The sequence below is a fragment of the Schistocerca gregaria genome, chromosome 10 (assembly GCF_023897955.1).
Source record: "Schistocerca gregaria isolate iqSchGreg1 chromosome 10, iqSchGreg1.2, whole genome shotgun sequence".
Taxonomy (NCBI): Eukaryota; Metazoa; Arthropoda; class Insecta; order Orthoptera; family Acrididae; genus Schistocerca; species Schistocerca gregaria.
In genome coordinates this window covers 79,597,305-79,619,410 of record NC_064929.1, presented here as the reverse complement: position 1 = coordinate 79,619,410, position 22,106 = coordinate 79,597,305, and the positions used below count along the sequence as shown (strand labels likewise).

Here is a 22,106-nt window from a genome sequence, read left to right as displayed (position 1 = left end):
GAGTTGCTCTTCATTTTCCTTGGCATACTTCATTCTCCACACTTGCAACTTCTACAACGCTTTTCATAATGTTCGGAAGACAGACCGCGGGTGTATGACACTGACTGGATACTCTTCAGCGTACAACTGCACTGCTGTTCTAGTAGTTTGGCGGCGTTCTCCATAAACGACATTCACTTTTTCGACTGGCGTATACATTGTGAGTGTCTCAATAGCTTTACGAGCTATAACAGCAGAAGACAGGCTGAAAGACGTCAAGCGTACAAGTAAAGACAAGAACCACACGTGAGTCACATGTTTGCTTACATTTGGTATAACTGAGCAGATGTTTGTGGAAACCTCTTCTCCTGACGGCAGGACATCGGTTTGCGGCGCTCTTATCTTCATACTATTTGATCAAGTGCCATATGTGTTAAGTCACTGAAGTTCTCTCGAAAGCATCTTTCAAATGCGGCATGTTGTCTGTTAGCCGATGAGGTAATATCGAATAGTGGAAGCAAAAGCAGGAGGAGTGGTACACAACAAAATTCAGAATTTCATTAAACTCAGACTCCTGCAAATTATCAAGGTAGCTTGTACCTGTTACCGTTTGCTCTGCAAAAAAAGGATGACGCATAAATCTTAGTCTTGCTAATTCATACTCGTACACTCAGTTTTGGGATGTTTCCCTCCCATTTTTGTTTCATCATGACCACTGTTGGCGCCCAATTTCCGGCAGTTTTTACGGCTCTGAAAACCACAAATGTGAAATGTGGCCTCGTCTGTGCACATATATTTACCTAATACGTTTTTAATTTCCACAGCCTCCAAAATATTAGGACACATTTCCACAAGAGCGGAATTATCTTCTTCCTCCAGGTGACGCATCACATGAATGCGATGCCCAGTATTTTTCAGCGCCCACACAGTGCATCGTGGAATGTTCAACGGCTCAGCTGACAGGCAGAAGTTCTTGGGCTCCTTTCAGTTGCCTCTTCAATGCTCCAGACTCCGTCGTACCATGTTGATGGTCCTCTGGGACGTTCCTCATTGACCTCAGTTGCTCTTCATCTGAAGTTGTTCACATCAAGGATGATACGTGTCCTTGTTGGTAAGTATGTTCCATATTGTTGATAGTACAGCTCATGCATTTCCAGTAATCGGGAACCAACGGCCGTTGTTTCATCTGTATAGAGCAACTCAGAGACCTGTAAAACAAGAATTTACATTAATGTTTTGTGAAAATAAGTCGTTATGAAACTTCCTGGCAGATTACAACTGTGTGCCGGACTGAGACTCGAACTCGGGACCTTTGCCTTTCGCAGCCAGGTGCTCTACCATGTGAGCTACACAGTCTTAATCTACCAGTAAGTTTCATATCAGTGCACACTCCGCTGCAGAGTGAAAGTCTCATTCTGGAATGAGTCGTTACTTTTGGGAGACCCTGTTTTGGATTTCGATATGTGCTTTACGTCCACTGTCAAAGCAGATGGCTGTTATCCACAGGTTCGATATTTCTATTCCACAGAAACAGCTGTGCCCACATCCCCGTTCACCACGGTGCTGACTTGGTCACTTTGCTTTGTGTTGTATGCCTTCAAGGAGATGAAGACAAGATGGTTTTGTTTGCAGTGTGTTAAAGTGCTGGCTCTGGAAGTGATGGGCGCCTGCCTCACAGCTGACTAGCTACCTTCCTCCTGCTCTATCCTCCTCGTCGGTTTCCGACGAGCCGACGACGGCTGATGAGGGCGTTGAGGTCGACGTAGAGGCTGATGAGACGATTTTGTCCACAGTGTATAAGCCTGCTGGCTGTGGCAGCGCTGAGCGCCTGCCTCACAGCTGATGCACCGCCACCTGGCCTACCCTCCTCGTCGGGTCCCGACGAGCCGACGACCGCCGACGGGGCAGGCGAGGTCGACGAGAAGGCGGCGGCAGCAGTGGCGACCGCGCCAGGATCTCCGACGGCAGGGGCAGACCTGGGCCCTCTGCCACCCCTGAACATAGACCCGGGGCTGCGCAAGGCGCTGCTGCAGGCGCTCACCAAGTTGGAAGAAGAGGCGCAGGAGCAGCTCGCTGAGGAGGAGCGACAGCAGGTAGGCTGAAACGTCGGCGCGCTCTAATGGGCCACTCGCTCCTCACATATGTTTCTAACACATCTACTTCATTATTATCTACTCGTCAGTAAGGTAATCCTGAAAACTTAGGAGAAAGATGAACTGACTTATCAAAAGTACATGTCGTCTGATGTTATCTAGAATCATAAGTAGAAGGTTAAGACGAAATTTTTCTCCACATAACTGAAATATTCGTAAATTACCTGGATCTTCATGAAGTGTGTGGTTTACAGTGAAAGTGATCGGTTCCAGTTTTTAAACATTTATTCTTCCGTTCGTAACAGCTGACCAAATCCATCATGACACATTGTGAAGAGGCCGAGTTGTTCAGTATGTCTTCGTAAAACAACTGACTGGTTTACAAATCAAGAAACATACTGCTTTGCAACTTTAAATCTTAGTGAAATAATATTCAAGTAACTGACACAGGTTACACATCGAGACATCACCTCAAACTGCCCGTCCCAGCAGCTTTGCTGCTTCCATATTTATATATTCCAAATAATGGATGGTCCCTTGGACCGTTATTACTTAATAATGACAACATATTTTTAATCATATTTACAATTAAAAGTTCCAAAACTAAGATGTTCTGATTACAAATAATAATACGTCTAAAATTACAGAATTGAATAATATGTGAAATTTATAATGTAAAAAATGTTTTTAAATGTGAAAATTCCATCTAAATATGAGTACAATTATGTACTGCACAAAATTAATTAAAACACGCTACCTACACAACGACTCACATTCCGAACAATAATTGAAGCTAAGAGGGTAAAACGAAATAGGTTTAGATTGACAGGATTTGTAACAGATGCCTAGAATTTTATAATTAGGCGTACATCTGGTTACAACAATACAGGTTTAATTAGTAAAGTTATTAAGACGGAATATTCTTTACAGCTTTCATCCTAAATTTACGTTGTAAAATATGTGCCTTCATTCGCAAGCGACAGAATAACTTCTTGAATGAGTAAACTACATTCATAAAAGTCCTATTATTTGAATAATTACAGTTGGTGCTTAATACCACTTATTTTATTCCTACCATTTTGACTAATTCAAGTCTTTCCCATTACTACAATGAATGCCACAGTTTGTTAAAATACGTTGTTGTTTGTTTTATTTTGTAATAGTGTCTGCTAATTGGTCTCCAATTTAGTATTATTTTTATGAAATTCACGAATCATCACGATACCAATCATTTTAAAGTGAGGTATTGTACTACACGTGAAGCGTCCTCTTTGAACAATTTATACATGACTGTGCTTAAACTGACACACAATATTTTTTTAGCGCAACGCAATCTGACTTTCAGTAATCCCTAGAAAAGAACGACCCTGACTAACATTAACCTATACGTTTCACAAATCACTTACCTCACAAAAATCTTCGTCACCCAAGCTACTGCAATACAGCGAGCGCCACTACTGCCAGCTAAATAAAAGATTCAAACTACTGAAGGCACTAACTACTGATAGGCATAATTAGCGAATGAAAGATTTTAATACAGAACAAACAATGTATTTACCTTAATAGTCATAATATATATAGCAGTTCATGACATCCAGTATTACAAATTTCAAAACTCCGCCATCTCTCTCCCCACGTCCATCACTGCTGGGGGCTCACCTCCAACTGCGCAACGCTACGCGCTGTTAACATCCAGCTGCCCAACACTGCAATGGCAGACGACAATGCAAACCAGCCACAGACTGCGCTCAGGACAGCCAGTGATTTTTCATACAGAGCGCTACGTGGCGTTACCAATAAAAAAACCTAAACAGCCTGCTTACACACGATACCAGGAATCGAAGTTTTCATTAAGTCTTTGTACATTAGGTATATGACAAGTTACACTATTAAACAGCCTAGTTAGGAACACCTACCGAACTAACAGTGAAGAATGGGTAAGAACTGTGAGGACAGTAATAAGTCTGGATATGCAAAAAGTGATAGAGGAGAGACCTGGGTAAATTGAAAAAACCAGATATCACTGAAAGTTAGAAATGAGCCATTAGGGAACGATTCGTTGAAACAGGAGAAAGGAATACATCAGATAAATGGGTAGATTTGAGAGATGAAAGAATGAACGCAGCATGAAAGACCAAAACGACAGGGCTCAGCTGAAATACTCAGATAAGAAGTGAGATATTGAATTTAACTGATGAAAGATAAAATATAAAAGTTGAACAAATGAACCAGGCAAAAGCGAGTATAAAAGTTTATAAATGAAATTGAGTGCTACTGAAAAACAGCCAAGCTGCAATGGTTGCAGGACAAACACAAGGTTGCAAAAGCATTCGTGGACCCAGGTTCGTCGTCGCGTACACCATCGCAGGCGCTCCTGTCTGTGTTGCAGCGTCAAGGGTAGCCGCAGACATGGTGTCCGAGCTGATAGTTCATGCTGCTGCATACGTCACTAATGATCGTGCAGATGGTTGTTTTTTTGCAAACGTCCCCACCTGTTCACTCAGGGATCGAGACGTGGCTGCACGATCCGTTACAGCCATGCGGATAAGATGCTTGTCATCTCGACTGCTAGTGATATGAGGCCGTTGGGATCCAGCACGGCGTTCCGTATTACCCTCCTGTACCCACCGATTCCATATTCTGCTAACAGTCATTGGATCTCGACCAATGCGAGCACCAGTGTCGCGATACGATAAACCACAATCGCGATAGGCTACAATCCGACCTTTATCAAAGTCGGAAACGTGATGGTACGCATTTCTCCTCCTTACACGAGGCATCACAACAACGTTTCACCAGGCAACGCCCGTCAACTGCTGTTTCTGTATGTGAAATCGATTGGAAACTTTCCTCATGTCAGCACGTTTTAGGTGTCACCACCGGCGCCACCCTTGTGTGAATGCTCTGAAAAGCTAATCATTTGCATATCACAGCATCTTCTTCCTGTCGGTTACATTTTGCGTCTGTAGCACGTCACCTTCGTGGTGCAGCAATTTTAATGGCCAGTAGTGTATTAGCTAATTTCTCGGATTTCCTCGTCGTGATAAATTGAAGAGATGTATATGGGGGAAGGGGAACGAGTGGAAATTATTTTGTTTTCCGACTCTTCTCGGAAACTACTCTCGAAATTTCGTAGCTCCTGCCACTGGAATTCTTTGATCATCTCTGTAACGCTCTCGCTCCGACTGAACAATCCCGTGGCGAAATGCGCCGCTATTCGTTGCATGTTCTCTACCTCTTATATCAGCCCTATCTGCTTTGGCCCCATGTCTTGTTATTGTTGTGGTCTTCAGTCGAGAGGCTGGTTTGATGCAGCTCTCCATGCTGCTCAATTGTGTGGAAGCTTCTTCATCTCCCAGTACCTACTGCAGCCTACATCCTTCTGAATCTGCTTAGTGTTTTCATGTCTTGGTCTCCCTCTACGATTTTTACCCTCCACGCTGCCCTCCAATACTAAATTGGTGATCCCTTGATGCCTCAGAACATGTCCTACCAACCGATCCCTTCTTGTAGTCAAGTTGTGCCCAAGCTCCTCTTCTCCCCAATTCTCTTCAATACCTCCTCATTAGTTATGTGATCTACCCATCTAATCTTCACCATAGGCCCCATATAATACTCAATAATCGACCGAACAAAGTCTTTCTAAGTCACATTTTCCGTCGATGAGCCAAATTTCATTAAGATTCTTCCTATACCCTTTCAGTCTGGCATCTGCTTTTCCTACGATTTGTTTTACGAGGTCATTTCACTTGAAGTCGGTGTGGATAGTTACCCCTAGATATTTTACGATATACAGTGTTTCCAGCTATTTGTCATCAGTGTCAGCAACTTGTGATTCAACCGGACAAGCGTTCAGACATGAAATTGTTGTATCAGTGGTCACATACACCTTCAAAAAACCTTATGTCTTCATGCCACCACTCTTTTCATCTATCTTACTGTATCCAATCATCATTAAAAAGATATCCGCACACTGAGGAAAAGCGACTGTTTTATTTTTATTTATTTATATATGTAATTTTCGAAGGATCAGTTTCCTGAGGAGCTATGAACAGTTTCCTTTTTGCAGAACGCGACTTTTCCTTTCTAAGAGACACTGTTTTCTCTTTATGTACTGCTTCCGGTTTTTACTTGTCCTCTTCGGCCTTCTATTACATGAGCATTCTCTGCCGGCAACGTGGGGAGGAAATGTGACTCATCCACGGAGGAAGGGGGGTACAAGGAGCTTGTTCGACCATTTCTTGGGTGCTGTTCATCAGTATGGCAGGATTGATGGAGAAGATCCAACGAAGAGCGGCGCGTTTCGTCACGGAAGCGTTTAGTCGATGCGAGAGCTCTGCAGAGACGCTCAAAGAAGTCCAACGGCAGACGCTAGAGGAGCGGCGTTGTGCATCACGGAGAGGTTTACTAGTGCAATTTCGAGAGCATACCTCGCAGGGTTAGTCGGACAACATATTACATATTACTTCCTCCCAAATACGCTTTCGAAATGACAAGTTCGAGAAATTATAACCGACATAGTGGCTTACCGACAATCATTCTTCCCACGCGTCATTCGCGCGTGGAACAGGGAAGAGGGGATAAGTTAGTGGAACCAGAACGAGTAGGAGGTTACCGTAATTACGGCTTCTCAGTATACACCGTGATTCATCTGCCCCTAGCGATGTCGCATTATCTACCCCCCAATCTTATATGTGGTCTTCAAAAACCACGTGTGAGAACATCATATTTTCACATTCGCTACACACAAACTGTTAGTCCTACAGGAAAGGAGCAGGACGTTTTTATAGAAAATTTAATGTAGATAAACTTTGTACTGCCGTAGTTTTCGAGTTATTCGAGAAACCCGAACGAAAGTTACCTTCAAAATGCACCCTCACTCCCAAACACAGTCCCCACCGGTAAGGATTTCTTGTATAGTGTGTTGTTCATGTCACTCCCTCCAACCACTGCATTTGCGACTGCACAAATTATTTCAAACATTAGAGCTATTTTGGTCTTCATTGACTGCCCTTATTCCGCCACCTGCTTCATCGAGCACGTACAGATTCTGCAGTTGATATGTATGTCTGCAGGCTTTCGTGGCCGCTGTCACTGAAGTTAAAATCTTCAGGTTTATTAGGCCACGTTGTAATTCCTCTAAAATGATCTACGTTTCGACCCTTCTCCTGGGATCATCCTCAGGTTCGTCCGGTGTCCAGTACTGCTAGAAATAACACTATCAAAAACGAGTGTCGCGTCGATCATTTTAAAGGGAATACGACGCGGCCTAATAACCCAGAAGATTTTAACTTCAGTGTAAAACTGATGTTTGTGTAAATTTTACATAACAATTTTGTAAATTTTAGCTGCAGAAAATGAACAGTTACGTCGTTGCATTCGTCAGGCCTTCCGCCTACGAAACTACTCCCTCAGAGAGGGTTAATTTGGATCCTATTGTCAAAGCAGTTAGTTTTAGCGTAACGTTTACAAAAGTAGTATTTTTTTCATTACCCTCACGGTCAAGTTCAAATTAATAATGTTGAGAAAATAACAGACTACGTTGCTGGTGTAATAACGCCAATCGAGAGAGACCAAAAAAAGCCGAATATCGGGAATAGCTCGGGCAGTAGCAAGTTTTTTGTACTGTGGTAGGAAGGAGTGCCACGAACAGCGTACTAGAAATCCTGACTGCCGTGGGGCGAGTGAGGGGTTCGAGGTGCGTTTGAAGGTCAATTTCGTATGTTCTTCTTGAATATCTAGTAAACTGCGGCCTCCAGTATAAACGTATACCAAAACAAAATTTAACTACATTAAATTTTCTACAAAGAGGTGCGGTTCATTTTTTCTGTAGGACTTCCAGTCTGCACTTAGCGAGAGACATTGTGAAAATTCGCGCGTGGTTTTCGAACGCCGTATGTTGCGTGTTGCATAAAACGACAGCGGTAGGGGTAGCTGACTCACCCCGTATACAAAACGATTAGGTAAACCTCGCTTAGGACAAAGGAATGCTAATGACTGAAAATTATGTTATTACATCGAGCTCCACACCAATAAACAAGATACGCGGTACCAGAAGTTTCAGCTGAGAAAGAGAGTTCAGTTGGTTCAAATGGCTCTGAGCACTATGGGACTTAAGTTCTGAGATCACCAGTCCCATAGAATTTAGAACTACTTAAACCTAACTAACCTAAGGACATCACACACATGCATGCAGGCAGGATTCGAACCTGTGACCGTAGCGGTCTCGCGGTTCCAGACTGAAGGGCCTAGAACCGCTCGGCCACACCGGCCGGCAGAAAACGAGTATCGATGGATTCATTAAATGCTAAAGGACATCAACCAACTATTTTTACATATTTCAGATTACTGTGTTTACAGTAGTACATACATAACATTCCCATTTGTCAGCTGCGTCCTCATATGTTCTTTCACACGTCGACACGTGCAGTGTCTAAGATCATTTGCCTCCCTCATTTCTGGCAATGTGTCCGTAGGAGCTTTGTTTGCTCCTTATCCTCTTAGGCATCATTTCCTATACTTCGTCTCCTTTTAGCAAAATCATCCTGTATTTGAATTACGGACGTATATTGCATGCACTCACATAGGATGGCTTGTAAGATGGGTACCAAATTTGATATGACAACGCAACTATCCGGCTAATCACGATATGGACTACATAGCTTTTATTGGGCACTTGTATTAACCTTTACTGAGATCAGATGGTGGTAACTCTGTTTTACCGAAACCGGTTATCGTAAGTAAAGGTTTTACAAATGCAATCTTCGCTGACAGTTTGTCTTCCCTCAAGCTGAATATTTACAGATCGCCCACATAACTCAGCATGAGGAAGCTAATTCATCTACATACATACTCCGCAATCCACCGTACGGTGCGTGGCGGAGGGTACCTCGTACCACAACTGGCATCTTCTCTCCCTGTTCCACTCCCAAACAGAACGAGGGAAAAATGAATGCCTGTATGCCTCTGTACGAGCCATGGTTCACATAGGATGATTTTGTTAACTACGAAGATATGAATATGTTAATTACTTTTGAATACATTATGGGATTGGCAGTGATCAATATGTTATGAATATTTACTATTAAAAACAGTCTTGATCACGGTTTATTTATTAAGGTGACCGGTTTCGACCACAGATGTGGTCGTCTTCAAACCATTGAGTAGTGATTCTCCAGTTGAAAGAGGTTCCTCTTAATGGTCTGAAGATGACCACAGCAGTGGTTAAAACCGGTCACCTTAATAAATAAATCGTGATCAAGATTGTTTTTAATAGTAAATATATGCATATGTGTTTAAAAATGACACATCGCCGAAATCAGCTGACTGTGTGAAATATGCGACTGCAGCCAAGGTGTGAAATGCGACTATCTAAACTGCACAGGTAGCACCAGTGTTTAAGAAGGGTAGTAGGAGTAATCCATCGAACTACAGACCTATATCATTGACGTCGGTTTGCATTTGTGTTTTTTTTTTTTAGCATATACTGTATTCAAACATTAAGAATCACCTCGAAGGGAACGATCTATTGATACGCAATCAGCATGGTTTCAGAAAACATCGTTCTTGTGCAACGCAGCTAGCTGTTTATTCGCACTAAATAACGGCTGCTATCGACAGGGGATCTTAAGTTCATTCCGTATTTCTAAATTTCCGGATAGCTCTTGGCACCGTTCTTCACAAGCGACTTCTAATCAAGCTGCGGGTCTATGGGGTATCGTCGCAGTTGTGCGACTGGATTCGTGATTTCCTGTCAGGAAGGTCGCAGTTCGTAGTAATAGACGGCAAACTGAAGTGATATCAGGTCTTCCCCAGGCAAGCGTCCTGGGACCTCTGCTGTTCCTGATCTACATAAATGACCTGGGTGACAATCTGAGCAGTTCTCTTAGGTTGTTCGCAGATGATGCTGTAATTTACCGTCTAGTAAGGTCATCCAGAGACCAGTATCAGTTGCAAAGCGATTTAGAAAAGATTGCTGTATGGTGTGGCAGGTGGCAGTTGACGCTAAATATCGAAAAGTGTGTTGTGATCCACACGAGTTCCAAAAGAAATCCGTTGGAATTCGATTACTCGATAAATAGTATAATTCTCGAGGCTGTCAATTCAACTAACTACCTGGGTGTTAAAATTACGAACAACTTCAGTTGGAAAGACCACATAGATAATATTGTGGGGAAGGCGAGCCAAAGGTTGAGTTTCATTGGCAGGACACTTAGAGGATGCAACAAGTCCCCTAAAGAGACAGCTTACACTACACTCGTTTGTCCTCTGTTAGAATATTGCTGCGCGGTGTGGGATCCTTACCAGGTGGGAGTGACTGAGGACAGCGAAAGGGTGCGAAAAAGGGCAGCTGGCTTTGTATTATCACGTAATAGGGGAGAGAATGTGGCAGATATGATACGCGAGGAGGGATGGAAGTCATTAAAGCATAGACGTTTTTGTCGCGCCAAGATCTATTTACGAAATTTCAGTCACCAACTTTCACTTCCGAATGCGAAAATATTTTGTCGGGCCCAACCTACATAGGTAGGAATGATCATCAAAATAAAATAAGAGAAATCATCGCTCGAACAGAAAGGTTTAGGTGTTCGTTTTTCCCGCGCGCTGTTCGGGAGTGGAATGGTAGAGAGATAGTATGATTGTGGTTCGATGAACCCTCTGCCAAGCACTTAAATGTGAATTGCAGAGTGATCATGCAAATGTTGATCTATTAATTAATGTACGACTGAGGCAGCTGATATCAAGAGAAGACCTAATTCTCATACGTTATTGTCTTAAGTTAGATACCTATAACGAGGCGAACAAAGTGTTGTGGTGTGTGCAGGGCTCAGCAGAGCTGGTGCGACCTTCGGCCAGCGGTGTGCCCGGTTCGGCTCCAGCGTCCGGACCGGACACTGGAGTCCAGGTGACGTCACGCGGCACTTCCGGTGCCGGCGGCGACTTCAACTACTTCACCAGCCCGGGGGGCCGCCCCACGGCGGAGGCCAGCAGGGACCCAGAGCCTGCCTCCACCACCACGACATCCACAACCACCACCACCACCACCACAAGGTACTCTGGGCGAGAGACCAGCATTTATTTACAAAACCTGATCAGATTAGCGCCATGAAGCCTTCTATTACATGGGACCAGGCTTACACATATACAGTAATCCCTTTACATTGAACAGTAATCTCCTAAGATTTTTTTATTATTATTTTGAGCCTTTCCTTACAGAGGCTTATCTCCAACATAATAATTTATTCGGAAATAACAATACAAACAATAAACGGTCTTAAACTATATTCTCAAAATATTCCTCCAGGTGTTTCGATCTTGTGTGTCTTCTTCCTCTGCGCCCATTCTCCTCAATGTGTGCTGTACATTTTGGAACCAGGTGGTCATAGGTCGTCCTCTTCTTCTTCCCCCCTCCGGTTCCCACTCCAGTATCAATTTTGGTATTCTCGTTTTCTCCATTCGTCGTACCTGCCCGTACCACTGTAATTTCTTCCTATCCATTACGTCATATATTCTTTCTTTTATTTCCATTCTCCTTATTCCTTCGGTGTTCCTTATCTTTTCTTTCCTGGAGATTCTTGCCGATATTCTCCAAAAGTCCATCTCTAGAGCTTGTAATTTCTTAATGTGCTTAATGTTAATTGTCCAGTTCTCCGTTCCATACAGAACCACACTCTCTAATATGGATTTGTATATTAATTTTTTAGTTCTGCTCATTACATTCCTGCTCCATATGTGAGTTAAGCATTCCAATGACCCTCCGTCCGCTACTAATTCTTTTATTAATTTCTGACTCTGATTTTCCCTCGATTTCTAAAATGGATCCCAAATATCAGAAAGTGTTTATTTTTTTGATTTTCTTTCCTTCAATGTATAGCTCATTTGAATCATTAGTCAAGTAAAGTATTCTGTTTTTTGGTAATTAATCTTCAAACCCCAAGTTTTGTATGCTACTGCTAGTTGATCCTCTCCATCTTGTGCTACGACTACTTGATCATCATCAAACAATAAATGGTGTAGGTGAACTCCATCTCTTATTTCTAATCCCATACCATTACATTTACGAGATCATGTTCTAAGGCTAATATCTATATAGATTTTAAATAATGATGGTGATATGAGACAGCCCTGTAAAAGGCCTTTGCTTGTTCTAAATTTCTGCGAAAGTTTATTACCAACTTTCACTTGGCATATGTTATCTTTATACATCTGTTGTATTATTTTAATCAAGGAAGGGTTTAAGTTGCCATATGTAGTGCTCTCCAAAGTAATTTTCTTGGCGCAGTATCATACGCTTTTTCTAGATCTATGAAATTAATCCTATATTTTCTGATTTTTCCCTATGTTTCTCCAAAATCTGTCGTAATGTGAAAATATGGTCTACACATGATCTCCCAGCCGTGAATCCACATTGTTGTTCTTGGGTACTAAAATTTTTTTCAGTTTGTTTTTAATTACTTTCGCAAAAATTCCATTAATGTGTTTATAACACATATTGCCTAAAAAACAACAATTAGAAAATGACAATCAGTATTAAAATGATTTGAGTGTCTATAGACATAATGTGAGTAACTAATAGTGGCTAATATTTAATAATGGTAGCAGTTGAAACTTCCTGGCAGATTAAAACTGTGTGCCGGACCGAGACTCGAAATCGGGGCGTGAGTCGTGCTTGGGTAGCTCAGTCGGTAGAGCACTTGCGCGCGAGAGGCAAAGGTCCCCAGTTCGAGTCTCGGTCCGGCACACAGTTTTATTCTGCCAGGAAATTTCATATCAGCGCACACTCCGCTGCAGAGTGAAAATCTCATTCTGGAATGGTAGCAAGTGTACTACAGCCGCTGCTGTCCCAAATAGTGATAATAGTATTAACAAGAATAACATTAAAAATGACAATAGTAACAATAATAGTAATGCAAGATATAAAGAGAAATTATAGTTGTACCAAATAGATATTTTCCTTTCCAGCGAGTTCTGGGGAAAGGAAATTTTACGCTTTCACGCCATCTGGCTACATTTGTGTACATTACTTTTTCTCTGTCTTAGTTACAACAGAAGCATTTTTCCCACGGAAACCTGAAGTTCACATCTATAATGTTCAAGCATTTCACATGCGCAAGTGCTCCTAAATCCTGGCCATCACCATGAAAATATGAGCAAGTCAATGGAGCAATGAGCAGCAGCACGTAACCACCAGAAAAGACGTGTACGCTTGGTTCGCTATATTCCGCTGTATAATTGAATACTGTTATTGTTATTTTGCATGGTAATTATTGAACGATCATTTTGCTACTTGTTACAATATAGAATACTTCGTAATTAGCTATTTTAGCCATAAAATGAAGTCAAATGTACGAAGCATAATTTTAAAACATACGTCGTACACTTGGCTTCATTTTATGAACTAAAATAAAAGGGGTATATAGGTTTTACAAACCTTACATCTAAAATCACTAAAAAGTCATGTGAGAACATCAAGAAACATTTTCCGTCTTCCAGAAAAAAATTCAGGTCTGAAAGACTTACGGAGGCTGCACTAATGAAGAACGCGGCAAATCGGGAAAACGATCTTACACTGTGGTACTGAAATACGCTCGCAAAATTCAAAGTCTATTTAATAGCGAATTTTTGAGATTTTCATCGAATATTTTCCTTGAGTGGTATTTGAGTTCCGAAGTTCACGTTTCACACATATAAAAAAATACAAAAACCTGATTGCGACGTGATTTTGTTGTGGATGTGTTAAGTAGTGTTCCCTGTACACTTATTCTTTAATGAAAAAAATCGTATTGCATAACTCTTTCACAATAACAGTTCAGTTCACATAATAAATGGCAGGAGTAATTACAAACTTCACTTTGATCCAGAAAGGTGTCTATTACTCAGACCACACCTCTTCAATATCTTACCCGAAAACGTGAAAGGGTTAGTTACTAACGAACTATAGTTCGAGAGGAACCTAAAAGGTGTTCCACTTACCTGACAATCCCATCTCTATGCCATAAACTAACTTGTATAGTGACAATAACAACCATAAGTAGACATCTAATAATTAATTTATTAAACGATCGGTTTCGTAGCCTAGAAGCTATATCATCAGGCTAAATATGGTGAATCATGACATTAAAACTGAAACATGGACGGGGTCGAACATTCCTTGTCTATGGATAAATGACGCAATTAGCGGATCGTCGGATAAACTCGCCAATTGTGTCATTTATTCATAGACAAGGAATGTTCGGTCCCGCCCATGTTTCAGTTTTAATGTCATGTTTCACCGTACTTAACCTGATAATGTGGCTCCTAGGCTGTGAAACAGATCGTTAAATAAATTATTTACAAGACCAGCCAGTTGTTTATTATTCAAGACACCTATGTGTGTCTGTGGAACGAACAGGGCATGTAATGATTAACTTTCAATGGCTCTGAGCACTATGGGACTTGACATATGAGGTTATGAGTGTCCTAGAACTACTTAAACCTAACTAACCTAAGGACATGGCATACATCCATGCCCAAGGCAGGATTCGAACCTGCGACCGTAGTGGTAGCGCGGTTGCAGACTGAAGCGCCTAGAACCGCTCGTCCACATGGGCCGGCTAACCTCCCGTGGTCGGGGTTCACAGTCATGTAGAATTTTTTGACGGGCATCGTATTCGCCGTTGACTGTAGAAATTATTTATTTCGCTAATGCAGTTTCGACCTTTGGGCCATTCTCAAACGCTACTGACAAATATTTTGCTTCAGCACATGTCAGACTTCATAATCACCCGACACGTATCATGTCACACTCGGCTGATGTTACCGTATTTCTACAGTGAAAAGGCATATTTTTAAAGAAGACATGTGTCCATGTCGGAGGATTTTGAAGTCTGATATCTACTGAAGCAAAATATTTTGCAGTGCCACATGGAAATGGTCCAAACACCAAAATTGCAATACAGAAGTACATAGTTTCTACAGTCAACGTCGAATATGATGCCCATTAAAAAAGCGCATGTAATGTTATGTCGTTACATAAATGCTGTTCTCATTGCGTCCTATCTGTGCATGCTCAATTTCGTTCGTCGGATCCGTTTCTCTATGTAGAGTAGAGGTTGATTGTAGAAAGCGCCTAGCGCCTCGTGACCGCACAACTGTGTCGTGAGGTGGGTTGCCGATGCTGTTGACTGCAGGCGCACACCGAGCTGCTATCTGAGACTAAATCACGTTGACAACCAACACTAACAATGTTTCCAACTAATGCACTTCTCAAAACGTATACGAAGAATCGAGATACCTTTACAGAATTTGCGAAACCAGAGAAAGACTGTAAGGAGGCATGAGACATTTAAAGTCCGTAAATCATTGTCACAGGATATTACAACTTACGTGTGATTTAAAGTGTCAGTAAATGAGTAGTGGGAAAGTCTACGATGTTTTAGAAAGATGTATTTGCTTTTGAGCCTGCAGCCTATCGAAGAAATCGCATGTCTTCGCCTAAATAAGAAAATGAAATGAAATGTCTAATTTGGATGAAACTGCAGGGGCTGAGAGGTAACTTGTAGCTATGCTTAGGACGTTGCGTAAAAAAATCCTCCGAAGGAAAGAAAGAAAAACACGAAGAAGACAAGACTTTGAATTGTGAAGCTGATGTTGAATAAATGTGTTATTTCTTTTCGTACCGTATCCTACCGCACTGAGGTAACAAAAGTCCTAATATCGCGTAGGACCTCCTTTCTCCCAGTGTCGTTCAGCAACTCTACGTGGCATGGACCCACGGCAGAAATACTGCGCTGTGGTGCCTCTATACCCGTCCATATTTACAAAAGTGTTGTCCACGCAGGATTTTGTGGACGAACTGACTGAAATCTGGTAGTCAAGGGAAGGAAGGATTCGGTTATGATTGTGGACGGGGCCGTAATCAGTCACTATTGGTTGCCTTTTACAGTTACAGACGGTTTATTTTAAACCAGTAAATCCAGACTCAACAATAAATAAAAATACCACACGTTGTCAATGAAGGGATAAACAACTGCGTAAATAATAGTGTTTTCACTTAGTTACAATCACCATTAAATACAGATACAGCAGATAATGTTTTAAAAGCAAGCCACTGTGATCTGGGCAAAACGCCTTACCCGCCAGGAATGGCAATAAATTAAAGAGTTTCCAGAATGAGATTTTCACTCTTCAGCGGAGTGTGCGTTGATATGAAACTTCCTGGCAGATTAAAACTGTGTTCCCGACCGAGACTCGAACTCGGGACCTTTGCCTTTCGCGGGCAAGTGCTCTACCATCTGAGCTACCGAAGCACGACTCACGCCCGGTACTCACAGCTTTACTTCTGCCAGCACCTCGTCTCCTACCTTCCAAACTTTACAGAAGCTCTCCTGCGAACCATGCAGAACTAGCACTCCTGAAAGAAAGGATATTGCGGAGACATGGCTTTGCCACAGCCTGGGGGATGTTTCCAGAATGAGATTTTCACTCTGCAGCGGAGTGTGCGCTGATATGAAACTCCCTGGCAGATTAAAACTGTGTGCCCGCCCGAGACTCGAACTCGGGAATGCTAGTTCTGCATGGTTGTCAGGAGAGCTTCCGTAAAGTTTGGAAGGTAGGAGACGAGGTACTGGCAGAAGTAAAGCTGTGAGTACAGGGCGTGAGTCGTGCTTCGGTAGCTCAGATGGTAGAGCACTTGCCCGCAAAAGGCAAAGGTCCCGAGTTCGAGTTTCGGTGGGGCACACAGTTTTAATCTGCCAGGAAGTTTCAATTAAAGAGCTGTTTAAAACTCGGCGCAACTTACAAATTACAGGTATTGAAATATTAAAGGCGAGTCGCCACAAACACAGTAGAAGGCATCAGACGCCAGGAATGGCAGTAAATAAGGTTTTAAAGACTTACTGCGTAAATATAAATACCAAATTAGAATTTTAAGGCAAATTACCTCAATCAAGGCTGAAGGTCTTACACCCCAGGAACGGCAATAGTGTAAAAAATTTAGAAACCTGCTGTAAAACAGCGAATACAACAGCAAAGGTTAATTAAAAAACCAAGCAACTGATCACCAAGCGAGTGAAATAAGATTATGCTTAACTTCCTAACACAACCCTTAACATCCACTGAACACTAGACTGCTAGGTTTATTCCAGAAGGCAACCAGAACTATTAACTAGACATGTCTAACGTTTAATGTAGACATTACAAGGTACTGTAATAAATAATACAATAATAAAACACAAGGACCAGTACATAAATCCCTTAGAGGGTACTGAGGCAGATTATACCCGTGGAAGGCGTGGACTAAAGGAGGTTTACGCTTAACTACTGGCCATCAGACCTCCTTCTAGAACACACATATCTTACAAGAACCAAAGGGCCACACACGGAGTTCCAGGAATCGACCTCTGAGAAGGTCCATCAACGAACACGTTCGCGAGCGATGAGATAGGTAGCCAAGAGTTGCATTCACTTCACAAGATGGTAACCTAACACTAGTGGCAGTCTAACGAATGACTAATGACAATCTTGCTGCAGCTACGTGACGACCGATAAACTAAATGCAACAATGGAACAATACGCCAAAGCCGGAACCGGCGATCTGCACTATGTCCCTAAAATACTGTGCTTAGAGCGCCCGGAACGAGCAAGAAATCACTACCACCAGAGCAGAAGAATCACCAACCGGCCTACAATCAAGAAAACTGTCAAAACTACACGCCTTATCGGACAGCAACGGCAAGGCGAGGAAACGTACACTGTCGTTAAGTACACCAACCCCCAGGGCAGGTAACTGGGGCGTTAGCGGCCACCAGGTAAGAAAAATACCGCTGGTCGAACAAATTGTAACAAGCTGAACGCAGTAAACAGTAATAAGAAGTCGAGGAAAGCTAATCAGATCCGCCTTCCCCAAGCACTCAGCTCGCTGCTCTTCGCTTCGGCGACACTACGAGCAGCAAGACGAACCCAAGTCACTGCGGAATCGCGAGGTATCACAATGGTGGAAATCCACTTACCTTAAAGCTTGCCGCATCCGGTTTGCGACGAGGTCGTGCGCCCACGTGACCACAGCCCTTCCATCTGGCAGTCCATGCGTGCCGCCAGCGGTACCGGCGTGTTCTCACTCTGCACGGACCTGGCTCCACCTGAGTCCCCAATCGAACTGGCCCATTCACACGACCCAGAAAAACAACACCGTCGCCACAAAGATATGGAAAAAAGAACACATTGACACCGGTGTGTCAGACCCACCATACTTGCTCCGGACACTGCGAGAGGGCTGTACAAGCAATGATCACACGCACGGCACAGCGGACACACCAGGAACCGCGGTGTTGGCCGTCGAATGGCACTAGCTGCGCAGCATTTGTGCACCGCCGCCGTCAGTGTCAGCCAGTTTGCCGTGGCATACGGAGCTCCATCGCAGTCTTTAACACTGGCAGCATCCCGCGACAGCGTGGACGTGAACCGTACGTGCAGTTAACGGACTTTGAGCGAGGGCGTATAGTGGGCATGCGGGAGGCCGGGTGGACGTACCGCCGAATTGCTCAACACGTCGGGCGTGAGGTCTCCACAGTACATCGATGTTGTCGCCAGTGGTCGGCGGAAGGTGCACGTGCCCGTCGACCTGGTACCGGACCGCAGCGACGCACGGATGCACGCCAAGACCGTGGGATCCTAAGCAGTGCCGTAGGGGACCGCACCGCCACTTCCCAGCAAATTAGGGACACTGTTGCTCCTGGGGTATCGGCGAGGACCATTCGCAACCCTCTCCATGAAGCTGGGCTACGGTCCCGCACACCGTTAGGCCGTCTTCCGCTCACGCCCCAACATCGTGCAGCCCGCCTCCAGTGGTGTCGCGACAGGCGTGAATGGAGGGACGAATGGAGACGTGTCGTCTTCAGCGATGAGAGTCGCTTCTGCCTTGGTGCCAATGATGGTCGTATGCGTGTTTGGCGCCGTGCAGGTGAGCGCCACAATCAGGACTGCATACGACCGAGGCACACAGCGCCAACACCCGGCATCATGGTGTGGGGAGCGATCTCCTACACTGGCCGTACACCTCTGGTGATCGTCGAGGGGACACTGAATAGTGCACGGTACATCCAAACCGTCATCGAACCCATCGTTCTACCATTCCTAGACCGGCAAGGGAACTTGCTGTTCCAACAGGACAATGCACGTCCGCATGTATCCCGTGCCACCCAACGTGCTCTAGAAGGTGTAAGTCAACTACCGTGGCCAGCAAGATCTCCGGATCTGTCCCCCATTGAGCATGTTTGGGACTGGATGAAGCGTCGTCTCACGCGGTCTGCACGTCCAGCACGAACGCTGGTCCAACTGAGGCGCCAGCCGTTCCACAGGACTACATCCAGCATCTCTACGATCGTCTCCATGGGAGAATAGCAGGCCGGCCGCGGTGGTCTCGCGGTTCTAGGCGCGCAGTCCGGAACCGTGGGACTGCTACGGTCGCAGGTTCGAATCCTGCCTTGGGCATGGATGTGTGTGATGTCCTTAGGTTAGTTAGGTTTAAGTAGTTCTAAGTTCTAGGGGACTAATGACCACAGCAGTTGAGTCCCATAGTGCTCAGAGCCATTTGAACCATTTTTTGGAGAATAGCAGCCTGCATTGCTGCGAAAGGTGGATATACACTGTACTAGTGCCGACATTGTGCATGCTTTGTTGCCTGTGTGTATGTGCCTGTGGTTCTGTCAGTGTGATCATGTGATGTATCTGACCCCAGGAATGTGTCAATAAAGTTTCCCCTTCCTGGGACAATGAATTCACGGTGTTCTTATTTCAATTTCCAGGAATATATATATATATATATATATATATATATATATATATATATGCCACGACATCTTGGTAGATGATTGTTTCAGTGTGTGTGTGTGTGGGGGGGGGGGGGGGTTGCATGTTGCATTTTTTCACATGACTTGTCAAGCCAATGGCAGAACCTCAGTACAGGACGTCTTAAAGGTCTTTTGTCTATATAGATCTCTCCAAGCATCACCTCACGTGGTAATCCGTCAGGATCCATACGGTGGACGTGTCCCAGCCAGCGGAGTCGTCTCTGTCTCAAGAGAGCTGAAATACCGTTGCCGTTAAATAGGGCAACAGTTACTACATATCGGTAACCCTCGCTGCTACCACTAGCAGACAGGCAATGCTTCCGAAACTGAGTGGCGCCAGTCAAGACGAGAAGAAGACAAACAATGGCAACCATGCCAAATACGATCTGGCCTCCAACAGAGGGCGGAAACCTACAAGCAGCACCAAAGCAAGCCGCAGCACGGCTCACTGACCTCTTTATTCTGTCCCACAAATGTTCGTTGGAAATTGTGTCGGGGAAACCAGGTGGCCAAATCATTCGCCCTAACTGTCCAGAATGTCCTTCATACCAGTAGCGAACAATTGTGGGTCAGTGACATGCCACATTGTCATCCGTAAAAATTGCATCGCTGTTTGCGATCATGAAATTCACAAATGGGTGGAAATGGTTTACAAGTAACGGGACATCCATAGGACCCGGTCCATTCCATGTAAATACAGCCCACTCCATTACGTAGCCACCATCAGCTTGCACAGTGTCTTTTTGACAACTTGTGTCATTTGTTCCACAGTCGAACCGTACATCAGCTCTTACCAACTGCAAGACTGACTTGGCCAGGGCACGTTTCTCCAGGATCCAACTGATATAGTCTTGAGCTCAGGACAGGCACTAAGGCGGTCGTCTACTGCCATAGTCCACTAACACCCAATTTCGTCGTACAGCCCTAATGGATACGTTGATTTCTGAGGTTATTTCACGCAATGTTGCTTGTCTGCTAGCACTGACAACTCTACGCAAACGCCGCTGCTCTCGGTCGTTAAGTAAAAGCCGTCGGCCACTAAAATAACCATGGTAAGAAGTAATGCCTGAAATATGGCTTTCTCGGCACGCTCTTGACACTGTAGATATTGGAATATTAAAATTGCTAACGGTGAAAGGAGTATATAGAGGGTCTATACAAGGGCTATGTTCTTGAGGACAATATTATAGAAATGGAAGAGAATGTAGATGAAGATGACATAGGAGATATGATACTGCGTGAAGAGATTGACAGAGCACTGAAAGACCTAAGTAGAAACAACGCTATGAGAGTAGACAACATTCCATTAGAACTACTGATGCCGTTGGGAGACACAGACCTGAAAAATACCATCTGGTGAGCAAGATGTATGAGACAGGCGAAATACCTTCAGACTTCAAGAAGAACACAATAATTCCAATCCCAAAGAAAGCAGATGTTGACAGACCTGAAAATTACCGAACTATCAGTTTAACAAGCCACAGCTGCAAAATACTAACACGAATTCTTTACAGACGAATGGAAAAACTGATAAAAACCGACCTCGGGGAAGATCAGTTTAGATTTCGTAGAAATAATGGAACACGTGAGGCAATACTGACCTTACGACTTAGATTAAGGAAAGGCAAACCTACGTTTCTAGCACTTGTAGTCTTAGAGAAAGCTTTTGACAATGTTGACTGGAATACTCTCTTTCAAATTCTGAAGGCGTAAGGGGTAAAATACAGGAAGCGAAAGTCTATTTACGATTTGTACAGAAAGCAGATGGCAGTTATAACAGTCCAGGGGCATGAAAAGGAAGCAGTGGTTGGGAAGCGAGTGACACAGGTTTGTAGCCTATCCCCGATGTTATTCTAATCTGTATATTGAGCAAGCAGTAAAGGAAACAAAAGGAAAAATCGGAGTAGGAATTTGCAATTCATGGAGAAGAAATAAAAAGTTTGAGGTTTGCCGACGACACTGTAATTCTGTCAGTGACAGCAAAGGACCTGGAAGTGCAGCTGAACGGAATCGACAGTGTCTTGAAAGTAGAATATAAGATGAAGATCAACAAAAGCAAAACGAGGATAATGGAATGTAGTCGAATTAAATCAGGCGATGCTGCGGAATTATATTACGAAATGAGACGCTTAAAATAGTAAATGCGTTTTGCTGTTATGGGAGAAAAGTAACTAATGATGGTCGAAGTAGAGAGGATATAAAATTG

At 43.6% G+C, this 22,106-nt stretch overlaps 1 protein-coding gene across 1 annotated transcript in view; it reads left to right on the top strand.

The window, feature by feature from the left end:
- The window catches only part of LOC126293543 (transcription factor SPT20 homolog), a 189,307-nt gene that overhangs the window by 97,908 nt on the left and 69,293 nt on the right, over positions 1–22,106 (top strand). The window contains exons 2-3 of the mRNA XM_049986809.1: positions 1,773–2,072; positions 10,897–11,123. Coding sequence (XP_049842766.1) covers positions 1,773–2,072; positions 10,897–11,123 — 527 coding nt within the window. The remainder of the gene's footprint in view (positions 1–1,772; positions 2,073–10,896; positions 11,124–22,106) is intronic.